The 12,805-nt window shown below is 42.9% G+C and overlaps 1 protein-coding gene across 1 annotated transcript; it reads left to right on the forward strand.

The window, feature by feature from the left end:
• The first annotated feature begins 181 nt into the window (after positions 1-181).
• On the forward strand, positions 182-3,400 carry LOC134288426 (uncharacterized). The gene is made up of 2 exons (XM_062853267.1): positions 182-2,433; positions 2,571-3,400. Exons 1-2 carry the CDS (start codon positions 1,051-1,053, stop codon positions 3,072-3,074), a joined length of 1,887 nt encoding a protein of 628 aa, XP_062709251.1. The 5' UTR covers positions 182-1,050; the 3' UTR covers positions 3,075-3,400.
• Positions 3,401-12,805: the final 9,405 nt, after the last annotated feature.

The raw sequence follows: 12,805 nt of genomic DNA on the forward strand, positions 1-12,805 counted from the left end.
TCGGGTACGAGAATAGAGTTAATAAACAACTATAGAGGACGAATGTCGCTGCTGTTCCTGTTGTGTACCAAAATGGAAACAACATCACAGCCCTGTAGCTCGCATGATAGATTCAATATCCATATCATGACGATGCTACGGTGGGGCGCGTAAGTTTTATTGTTGTGCTCCCGTTTGTGTGGTGCATGGATCAGGTACTCATAAAGTAGTGTAACGTGTGCTGAATATATTATGGCAACCCTGCGTTAGCACTCACCGTGAGTGCCCTCGTCATGCGGCCTTGCCAGCATCCGCCATTGCATCATGCTCCTTCAGCTTTCTACCAGCGAGCAGGTAAGACGTGTGGGATCGTGCTCAGGAGAGTGATCCCTTTTCCCGTGGCAATTCGGCGCTTCACAATGGCGGACCCTGCCAGGTGTTGCACGATTTTTCGAGTGCAACGCAAATAACGAACCAAGATTTTCATACGAAATCAATTGAAACAGCTCGGGAAAAGGGACCTCTCGAAACAAAATAAAAAAAAGCGAGTTTGAGATTAAGCAACGTTCGAAAATTCCGTGGAACAAATACGAGAAACCGTAGAGCCGTGTGGAAATTGTGAAGTTAATTAATAACAGTGCATGGAAAATTTGATTAAAATTGAACAAATTGTGACAAGCGACTCGTAAACGCTGATTGAGCAGGTTTACTAAACCGTGCTGAGCGGGTTTTAAAAACCGCGCATGAGCAAACGAAATGTTACTAAGCGAGTCAGAAAAGCTGCGCAAAAATAATCGACCTACTTACATGTAGCGGGTTACAGGAACCGCGCTCACAGAACCGTGCGAAGCGGATCAGAAAGATCGCGCTAAGAAAACAAAAAAATTGTGCAGCGGATTTCACAATCGCGCTCCATCAAATTGTAGCGAATTTCAAAATTGCGCTCTATTGAAGTAAAGCGGATTTCCAAATCGCGCTCCAAAAAGTGACAGCAAACTAACTCAATTGCTTGCATATATTCCCAACAGGCTAACGTAAGGCAAGTTCCCTTCAGAACGCAACGAAAGTGAAATGACTGAAAAAGGAAAATATGTCCGCCGCATCGTTGACTACGAGTCGGACGACGATGACGACGCCAGCCCAGACGCTAGAAGCGGCAGCACGACGGACGCTAGTGACAAGGAAAACCATGAAACGTCACACTATGACCCTGATGACCTATCGGTCGGCATTGGTAGCGATCCGGAAACAGTTGGCGCCAATAGTGACAGAAACGCCACCGACTCTGACAGCGAAGCATCGAGTTCATCATCATATTCGACAAGATCCCCATCTGAGCCTCCATCGACCCCACAGGCAACACCGCCAAAAGATTTGATCCAGACAGCATCCGAACGTGCTAATTCCGAAAGATTCGACCGCATGGAGAGGATGATTGCGGACATGAGCAACGCGCTGACCCGGTTCCAAGCGAATGTTGAACCGCTACCGAGTGACGACGTGGATAAAAGCTGGAAATTATCGAACGATGTAAACCAACGTGGAAATAGCGAAAGCACACCCTCAAACATCCGGTGGGACCACCTGAAACCATTCCCAAGTGGTATCGCATCAAGTAAGATGTGGGAGGAGTGGAACCGTTACGTCGAGAAGTTCGAAGTAGCAGTTTCCCTCAACAACGTGAACGACCCGGTCAAAAGGACCCAACTTCTGTTCCTGTCCATGGGCGATGAGTTACAAGGAATCGTGAAGGCTGCTAAATTGCGCCCAAGCCTCTCGAATGCTAACTGCTACAGGACATTCGTAACGAACATCCAAAACTACCTACGAACGATGACTGACACCTCCGCCGAACACGAAGCGTTTTCGAGAATGAAGCAAGAAGTTGGCGAATCGGCAGTTTCTTTCCATTCACGATTGATGGGCAAAGTGCGGTCATGCAACTACATCGACGAGGACAGGTTCGTACGAGCGCAGCTCCTGACAGGTCTAAGGAATCGTGAACTAGTGAAACAGGCTAGGATATATGGCCACGACACAAATTTCATCGTCCAGTCGGCCACTCGGGATGAAACGTACGAGTCCGAAACTAGGCAGCAGGATGAGTCCAGCGTTCTCGCGGTCGGGATGAATCGTGGTGGACGTTCATACGACCAGTATAACCGAAAGCGCCTGAGCAGCGGTATCAGAGCCGGCGGACCACCACCCAAACAGCAACGCAGAAGCGACAACTACCGAGGATCACAGGGGCAGCGTTCACGATGCACTCGCTGCTCCCTATTCAACCACAGAAACGGACAATGCCCAGCACTAACCCGGAACTGCAACGTATGTGGCAAACGTGGCCACTATGCGGCGGCCTGTCGACAGAAACAGCTCAACATCATGCAGCGTGGATCAAGCTTTGACAGGCTGACTGACAATGCAGACAATGATAATCAGGACAGCAAGCAGGTAATACTTGACAACTGAAATGTTATTTTTTTCTTCATGGCATACTATAATTGAATTAGCACAAATAAAATCATCCTGGTTGAATTTAATGACTGAATCTGATTACTGTTTGTTTGTCACATTATCATTCAATATAGCTGATCAATGCTCTTACACTCGAGGACGTTATGGTCGCCTGTTCCATCGGTTCATCTTCCCCCATACGCTTCCTCATTGACTCGGGAGCTGACGTAAATGTTATTGGTGGGAGTGACTGGGAACAACTAGAACAAGAGTTTCGTATGGGCAAAGCAAAGCTAGAATTCGTCAGTGCACCCAGTGAGAAGTTACATGCCTACGGATCCAAAGAACCTATGGCCGTTAAGTGCAGCATCAAAGCCAAAATCGAAACTACAGACTCTGCAATATCAGATATAATTGCCCTATTTCACGTGGTTCCAAAAGGGAAGAGGTCACTCCTTGGGCGCGCTACATCGAGTGACATGGGGTTGCTGCATATAGGAGGCAAAGTCAACAACTGCGAGCAACAGAACAAGGCGAAATTCCCGAAAATGCCCGGGGTGAAGGTCAAATTCAGCATCGATCCATCAGTCCCGGCAACCAAGAGTGCCTATTATAATGTGCCAGCGGCGTACAGGTAAGGTGGCACATACTATATTCCACATATCTGAAAGTCGTTGAATTAGAACATATTTGGCCCATTCTCTCAACTACATAATTACGTGCTTAGAAATGCTCAAAGGATTCCAATTCATAATGAGCAATATTTTTTTTAAGTTTTGGTAATTAATTGCATTAATAGTGGATTTATTGAATTGCACTCACATCACTATTCATTTACAACCAATTTTAAGTGATCCACGGAAACATTACTCATTTAGAACAACCTTTGTGAAAGTAGATATCCAGAAGAAATACTCGGTTGGCATATGAACTGCTTTGAAATCAAAAGAAAGAAAGGGTCGACCTAATTGGCTTCTTTAGCGGTGTTGAGATAATTCCATATTCTGAATCTGCATGCGAAACTGAGCCGAAATCCAAATTTTCATGAATTTTGGTGCCCGGGAACCTATTTAAAAATCAATTTGAAGTTTGTATGGGAGCGATTTGTCGAATCACCCCTCGTCGCATTTTGTACTGGGTGGAGCTGTCAAACAGTTACCCAGCTGTCAAAAGGTGATTTCAAAAAATCTCTTTGAAATTGATTTTAGGTATCAAAATAAAGTTCTAAAAATCTGAAAAAAATCATAGTGGCTCAGAAAAAGTTGCTCTTTCGTATAAAATCAAAAAATCGATACATTTTTCTTAATTTAAAAACCCAATTCTACTACGAACCATGCATTTTCAAGGCTATCTGTTCGCTGTACACTGGTACTAAGGTTATTATATCGTTTATAGGGAAGCAGCTCGACATAGACTACAGGAGATGGAAGCTCAAGGAGTAATAGAGAAAGTTACCTCTGCTCCCAACTGGATAAGCGGTATGTCAGCCGTGGCCAAAGGGAGAAACGACTTCCGTCTCGTAGTTAATATGCGCGCACCTAATCGGGCGATTAACCGCGAATACTTTAGACTGCCCTTACTCGAAGAAATGCGAGTCAAGCTTCACGGAGCAAAATATTTCACAAAGCTCGACTTGCAAAATGCGTTTTACCACTTGGAATTATCCGAGCAGTCGCGCGATTTAACTACTTTCATGACGGAAGATGGGATGTATAGATTTACCAGGCTCATGTTTGGCGTAAACTGTGCGCCAGAAATATTCCAGCGTGAAATGGTTCGAATTCTGAAGGATGTCGGCGATAGCATAATCGTGTATATCGACGATTTTTTGATCTTCTCGGACACGTTGGAAGGCCTGCACGAAACGGTCACCAAAGTACTGCAAATCCTAAGGGCGAACAATTTGACTCTAAACACAGCGAAATGCGAGTTCGACAGGACCAAGCTACAGTTCATCGGCCATGAACTCGATGAAAAAGGGTTCCATATCGACAACGAAAAAGTTAAGAGCGTACGAAATTTTAGAGAACCAGCGTCATTGTCAGAGCTTCGAAGCTTTCTAGGACTGGCATCATACCTCAGCCCGTATCTGAAAAACTTCGCTGACATCTCGAGTCCGTTATGGGCGGCGACGACCTCGAAATCGTGGACATGGGGGTCCGAGCAGGCAAAAGCATTTCATCTGGTGAAAGAACGCATTATCGACTGTACCGTGTCGTTAGGATTCTTTTCGGAGAACGATAAAACAGTTCTCTACACGGACGCTTCCCCGGTTGCCCTAGGAGCCGTGCTTGTTCAGGAAGGAGCAGATCAAGCACCACGCATAATCAGCTTCGCCTCCAAGTCCCTGTCCTCGACGGAAAGGAAGTACGCGCAAAACCAACGGGAGGCCTTAGGAGTAGTCTGGGCGGTGGAACATTTTTCCTACTTCCTCCTAGGCAGATGTTTCACCCTCCGTACAGATGCGCAAGGAGTCACATTCATACTCAATAGATCAAGAGAAGACTCAAGGCGAGCTTTGACACGCGCTGATGGATGGGCTCTCAGATTGAGCCCATATCGGTACGATATTGAATACATCCGCGGCACTGATAATATCGCCGACCCTCCATCGAGACTCTACGATGGAAAGGACGATCCATTTGATGACGAAAGTAGTCCATGGGAAATAGCCAGTCTGGAGGCAAATTCAATTGGATTCCTAACAGAAGCAGAAATTCGGAAGGCTACCGACGAAGATGACATTCTACAACGAGTAGTACAAGCGTTGACAACAGGAGTGTGGCCTGATAATTTGCAGAAGTACCGAGCGGTTGAGAATGATCTGTACATTCTGGATGGGATGATCGCTAAAACCGGATGCGCTGTAGTGCCGGAAACGCTGCAGACACAGGCCTTGGAGGTGGCGCACGAGGGACATCCATCCACGGCAAAAATGAAGAGCATCTTGCGACAACGAGTTTGGTGGCCAGGCATGGCCAAGGATATTGCGAACTGGGTACAATCATGCAAAACATGTTGTATCAACGGCAAGCCGGAACGGACGACACCAATGCAGCGTGTATTTGCCCCAAGTGCGCCCTGGAATACTGTTGCACTAGATTTCAATGGCCCCTATATCAAGTTTGGCGGTATTCTTATCCTGGTTATCGTCGATTATAAGTCACGATACGTTATCGCTAGAACCGTCAAATCGACCAAATTCGAGTGTGTCAGGAACGTTCTGGATGATGTCTTCCAAAAGGAAGGATACCCCAAAATCCTCAAAACGGACAACGGGCCGCCATTCAACGGACAGGACTTCACAGAGTACTGCAAGCAACGGGATATTTCTATAACTTTCTCGACCCCCTTATTCCCGCAGCAAAATGGCCTGGCGGAAAGTTATATGAAATTGATCAATAAAGCTATGGCAGTGGCTACAGCAAACAAGACGAGTTATGTCGAAGAGCTTAGGAAAGCCGTAAACGCCCACAATGCAGCTGCCCACAGTATTACCAAAATCCCACCCGAAGAAGTAATGTATGGAAGGAGAATAAAACGGGGGCTACCATTACTCCAGCACGGCAAATCCGATTATGATGAGGACGTCCTACAACGCAGAGATCGCGAAGCAAAGTTGGCCGGAAAGAAACGCGAAGATATCCGGCGTGGCGCTCGACAGTGTAGGGTCAAACCAGGGGATGAAGTGGTCATCGAACGACCTAACCGCGCAAAAGGTGATTCTCGGTTCTCCCCGACACGGTACACGGTGATGGAAGAGCGGAATGGGAGCCTCGTCTTGAACGATGAACAGGGTAAGATCACCAAGCGGCACGTAACCCAGACGAAAAGAGTTGAGGCATGGCGCAGCGCGGTAAGTACTCCGCCAAAACATCCCGAAACAGCACGCGAAAACTGCCAGGAAGCAGAGGACCGGTTGCCTGCCAGGCCGGTGCGACCCACACGCGAGAAACGGGCTCCGGCATTCCTGGATGATTATGCCCGGTCAATCGAAAATGAGTAGTTAGTTTCGTCTGTTATCAAACCTGAAATAAAAGAAGCTGATTTAAAGCGTTACTCGAAATAAATTAATAATGAACTTGAATATAGTACTACATTTCTTTCTGCTTTCTGCTCACTTTTCTTCAGAAGCAAAAAAAAAGAAATCTTCCCATCTTTACTTTTTGTCACTTTACTTACCGCTGGAAACCCATTGAAATAAGTTCAGGAACGAGGTGACAACACGATGGTGTTCTTAGAGCAGCCCAAAAACGCCAAAAGGAGGAAATAGCAGCACCGATACGCTAATTTCCCTAATTTCCATTCAAAATGAGGAAATATTTTTGGTTTCATCTGGCAGAGCAGCAATACAAAAACATTGTTTTCGTTTGCCCGTCACGGTTTTTGAAACGTCACTGCCAGTCAGTGGCGAGCGTCGCGACGCAATTTTTGACGTTTGCATGAAGGCCCATGCAGCAGGAAGCGCCGAGGGGTGACTCCATGATCCAAATGGGTTACACGGAAAGAAAACCTGAAACCAAATTTGAAGGTTCCAAAATCGAATTGTTTTATTTTATTTATAAAGTATACTACATTGAAAATTCTGAGAAAGCTTTTAATCGATCAAAACGATACCTTGGAAAGACACAAATAATCATCGTACTCTCCAGAGAGTTTCTGCCTGCAAGAAAAGCAGTTATTATGATAACTCAGGTTATATTGTATTCAATCTAAGTATTGCATAGTCTCGAATGTGGACACAAGTCATGATTTTTTTTTAATTTCTTTTTTTCGGAGAGGAAGGGAGATGTGTGGTGCATGGATCAGGTACTCATAAAGTAGTGTAACGTGTGCTGAATATATTATGGCAACCCTGCGTTAGCACTCACCGTGAGTGCCCTCGTCATGCGGCCTTGCCAGCATCCGCCATTGCATCATGCTCCTTCAGCTTTCTACCAGCGAGCAGGTAAGACGTGTGGGATCGTGCTCAGGAGAGTGATCCCTTTTCCCGTGGCAATTCGGCGCTTCACACCGTTGTTGTCGATCAACAAAGCCCAACAGGAGCGGGTGCAAATTAGCATCAGCAGCGCGATGCTGCTCGCAATAAAGTTTAATAATTATTGTTTTATGTCCGCGAGTGTTCACGATCATTTGGCCACCAGAAAACCTAGGGTCACATTTGTCATAGGGGCTGTCCATTAATTACGTAAGGGGGTATGGGGGGAGGGGGGGTTTGAGAAATCTTACGCGCCATACAAAAAAATTTGGGTTCTCATACAAAAAATCTTACAAGGGGGGGTGGGGGTGTCGAAAAATCGTAAAAATTCCCTTACGTAATTAATGGACAGCCCCATACATTAAAAGAGTACATTTAAGAATTCTTATAAAAGAGTACAAAAGAGTACAGTTTTGAAGTTGTTATTGTTTACAATTGGCTTTCAAGGGCAAAACAAAACATACTGTTACCCATCTTTGTTTCGGTAGCGCAACTACCGAACTGATGATGTTTACCTTTTTTTACATACCTATCAACATAATCTGTTGGGGGAATTATTTTATTTTTCCTACTTACAACCCACATCCGACAATTTTTTTAAGTGGGAATGGTAGAACTTTCAATTCCCTCGGTCGCACGTACATTAGTTTTGCATTTTGTTCCACCATTTCCGTGAAAAACGAGATCCGGCTTGTGCAAGTGAGGAGTTGAGGTTAGAATTGTAGGATATTCTAGGTTAGATTTGCTATCCACTTCGCCTGAACGATTTTCAGACCCAGAAATATCGTACTTCTAATTAGTTTTCACTGCCGTAAAAAATACTGTTATGCTCAGAATAAACAGTTATACCTTCGGATCACACTCATTTACTCGTAAATCTCAATCTGACTGTAAAAATAATAAATTTCTTTCCAATGTTTTGAAACCCCGAACGAATTTGACATTACTTTCGGGAAGCATAATCACGACGACGACAACACTCCCAAGCGGTCGAATCGTCGTTTTGGGGGCGAATTAAAAGCTGCATTTTGAACAATCACAAGAATTGCTTTATAAGTTTTGAATGTAATTTAGAAAACTATAGTTTTATATTAAGCTTTAGAAGTAGTGAATTCTTGGAGTTCTTTGATATTAGGAAAGCTGTAAACAATGACACCTAGAGGCAGGTTGTTTTCAAGGGAGAAAACACGATTGTTAAAAGAATTTGTTTACTCCTAAACCTTGTTTTATGCCCACCGTTGGCTTAACGAAAAACAATTCTAACGCCAAGATAATGAACAAACTTACCATTTTTTTATTGCCCGTTGCGAAGATTTATAGATTCCGACGTAAATAAATGATAAGGCTCATTTTCAGCGTAGGTGCGTTATAAATGTTTGTTTACAATGGAAAACTATCACCAAATGTGTACCTAACAACACAGCGTAAAATATTCACCAGGACGCGGTCTGGTTTTATATCTGTGGGCCCACGCAAGAAAAATCCACGCAACTAATTTTCGCGCAGGAGTCTAAACAGGTGGAATCTCCGCAATACAATTCTATCAATGAATTATCCGCGGTCATCATTGTGCACCACCGCTACCAAATATTGTTTCGGATAATGTATTCCGCTGCGAGATATTCGCCTTTGCTATTCGCCACACAATATTTTTGCGATTTACTTTATAGCGATTTTCCATACATAGAAGCTTACGCCACATTGGACGATACGAAGAGTAGGAAAACAACCAAAGCATTCAATTCATTGTGAAGATGTTCAAAACAAATTTAAGTTTTCTCATTGTCTTAGAATTAGATTTTTTTTCCGCTCAGCCAACGATGGACGTAAGAAAAGAACAGAGAATAACATAATTTTTATCTTTAAAATACATCGAAGGTTAAATATTAGCAGCGGTTTTTTAAACACACCTTATTTTTAAAAATTGGAAAATCAACCTGATTTTGAGAGCTGATTGCTGATTAAACCTTTTCAAGGGCCGCATCTGAAAAAACGCCTTCTTTGTTCACTCTCTCTTCCGTTTATTTAGGCTGACACAAATTTCGATTTTCTCTTATGTCACCGCCCCCTCGGAAAATTTTGGTCGATATTCAACATTTTGAGGGGGGACAACAATAAATTATTCAAGAAATTCTAGAATTTCAAGGTGAAATTAGAGTTGCACAGAAAATTTCTTAACAAATCCGATGAGTTTATAGATTTTGCCAAATTGTTTGGGTATTTCTTCGTCACATACATTTATTATTTATTGTCCTCCCCCTTAGCGAGCCAACGAGTATTGTGACATAAGAAGAAAATGAGATTTGTTCCGGCCTTAATAAGACGTCAAAGTGAAGTTTTTAATTGTATTTGCAAAATTTATTAAATTGCATCTAATTGAAGAACTTATTTTTTTTTTTCGTTTGAATCGGGGTTTGAATCGATAATTTTACTGAAATGTTCTGTCATGAAAATGTATGTTTGTAAAAAGAGTACAATTTGGCTATTTTACGAAAAAGAATAGTACGCCTAATTTTTTGCTGAAAAAGAGTACATGTACTCTTAAAAGAGTACGTCTGATAACCCTAAGAAAACCCAAACCTCAGGACATGAAAGTTCCCTTTGTTCTCGTTTGCAAACATGCCGGGTATCTATCTGTCAAACTGCATACTTTTTCGCTTTGACACTTATATCCCTCCCTATCTCAGCCAGCAAGAGATGTTGCGGCGGCAACGCCAGCGACATTCGTCCTCTACACTGAAATAAATTTTGTTGTCGTTTCCACCGAATCCATGGTAGAATTAAGAACTGTACCAACAATTTTCAACCGAATGCAAAATTCTGTTAATTGTACTGAAATATTGTCAATATTACCATGCGTGTATTACTGTTGACTAAAAACATTCTTGGTTCTACTATTTGGGCATTGTTATTTCGACCATGTAGACTTGAATGATGCGCGTCTTAGATAAACATGGTCAAAAATACAATGTTAAAATAGTAACATCAAGAATGTTTTTAGTCAATGGTACTTTACGCATGGTAATATTGACAATGTTTCAGTACAATTAACAGAATTTTGCATTCGGTTGAAAATTGTTGGTACAGTTCTTAATTTTACCATGGATTCGGTAGAAACAACAACAAAATTTATTTCAGTGTATAGTTTATTAACTCTATTCGCCTTGACGGAGGCTCTCTGAGAGAATTGCGCTGTGCGTGAAAACAATTTTTTTAACATGGGAAAGGATAGGAGCTGCATTTTCATATACGGTGGTTCTATTGTTTTGATGTGGTGAGTAGCGGAAAAATTGACTTCAATGATCCATTAAGGTTATAAATTTTGAAAAATTCATTGATTTTTGAATTTTATACGAAACAGTACTTTTTTCTGAGCCACTATAAATATTTTTTTTTTCAGATTTTTGCAAATTTATTTTGATACTTAAAATCAATTTCAAAGACATTTTTTGATATCACCTTTTGACAGTTGGGCAACTGCTTGACAGCTCCGCCCAGTACAAAATCCGACGAGGGGTGAATCAACAAATCGCTGCCATACAAACTTTAAATTAATTTTTAAATAGGTTCCCGGGCTTCAACATTGATGAAAATGTGGATTTTGGCCCAGTTTTGCGTGCAGATTCAGAATATAGCGCTGTTTGCAGATCAGAAGGAATTTCTAAGCCTATCTTGATGCATGGGAAATTTCTTGCCTGAATTGCTCAAGAAACCGGTTTTTCTTCCATCGCAGTACGCAGTGAGCGCTTGCACGCTGACGTCATCACTGTCTCCTTCTCTTTCTTTCCTTCGGCGTCGGTCCATAAAGCCGTCCTTGCCCTCAAAAAAAATTTGAGGGCAATGTTTACAAATCGTATGAGAATTCGATGAGGTTATGTTTTTGATGCAAGCCTCTGTTGCGAAGAAATGACAATTTAAATGGCAGTCACCGTAGAAAGTTTCTGACAGAAATCGCTCAAGAAGTTTCTTGAACAATTCCTTTTGAACTCGAAACTGCGCTTATGGAATTATCTCAACACCGCTAAAGAAGCCAATTCGCATGGCAAGCATACTTTGATTTTTGGTCTTCGGTTTCAATGATAGGATGATTTTCATGGCTGCGGCATGACTTTGACAGCTGCGTAGAACTCTGTGGCTACCGCAGGATGGACAATAATTTTCTAATAATCCGCAATAACGAAACAAACATGCAAAAGGCCATACGCCTCAAAAACACATCATTTATCGAAAATGCATCCCGATGAACTCTTAGCTGTTGGTGACTTGGTTGGTGACAAATGCCACACATAATGTAAAGTTGCTATTAAAATTTTTGAATGTTCACCCCGCGGGCGGTGCCCGAGCACCATTGCGAAGGGTTTCAAATTGCACAACATACTTTAAGCACTCGTTGTATTTACAAACCCATAAAAGATGTCCTTAACGAAGCTCAATTATTGACCGAGAACTCTCTCTGGCAGTCTTTCGATCCTGATTGGTAGGCTCTAACAAGTACCTCTACCATAATCAGGATACTTGCCTTTCAAAGAAACGCCTTCTCCAACTAACAGATGCGAACCTCTTACAACTTGACAGTGTGCGATTTAAATCATCGTCACAAAAGTATAATCGCCAATGCTAATTACGCTGTGTTTCGCAAACCCGCTGAGTAGATGGCGGTGGTGAGCAAACATCAAACAGGAGCAAAAACTAGGCCAGCGCCATGAGCGACAGATTTGAGATCTACAGAATATTTGAATAGTCAGTTAAAAATGGAAACGATGAGAAGTGGGTGGAGTGAGACGTCTGTTTGTCTGTGATGCTACTCTAGTATCGCCAGACCAGCTGCACTCACACAAGGAACCAATGAGATATCTGCCGGGGATTAGCAGGCATCTTAAGTGTGTGAGCGTTGGTGATTTTCTATTTTTAGACGACAACGGCGCCTGCCACGTCAAATTGCAGGTCAATGTGGTGAAGAGAAAGGAAGTGATGATTGCAATCCTTTGTATCCGCAGACCGAATATACCTCTGCTTATGCACAAACTCATGTGGATGTAGGAGTCTTTGTGGGATATGGTTGGCAGAGGGTTCACACATTGGGTGCGTGGATGCCAGGCGTAAGGTGATAGAATTGTGTTTTATTATTCTGAAGCTGTGCGGCACAGTTCGCATGATTGCATAACTCTTAGGCGTTATATAATAGATTGACACTGTGCTGTGAAAGTTTGAAAGGAAGAGAAACGGCTTTTTCAACCCGGACCTTCTGCATGCGAATCAGAAGCGGTAGCCACTAGTCCACCTAGCTCACCACCAAAGTCTACGCTCTATACAAATTTCAAAATTTTTGTGTGGACAAAAGTCTGTGAGGGAGGAGGAGGGGGTGTCTGAGATTGTCTAATCTTGGTCTAC

This window comes from Aedes albopictus, chromosome 2, assembly GCF_035046485.1.
Source record: "Aedes albopictus strain Foshan chromosome 2, AalbF5, whole genome shotgun sequence".
In the NCBI taxonomy this organism is placed as follows: domain Eukaryota; kingdom Metazoa; phylum Arthropoda; class Insecta; order Diptera; family Culicidae; genus Aedes; species Aedes albopictus.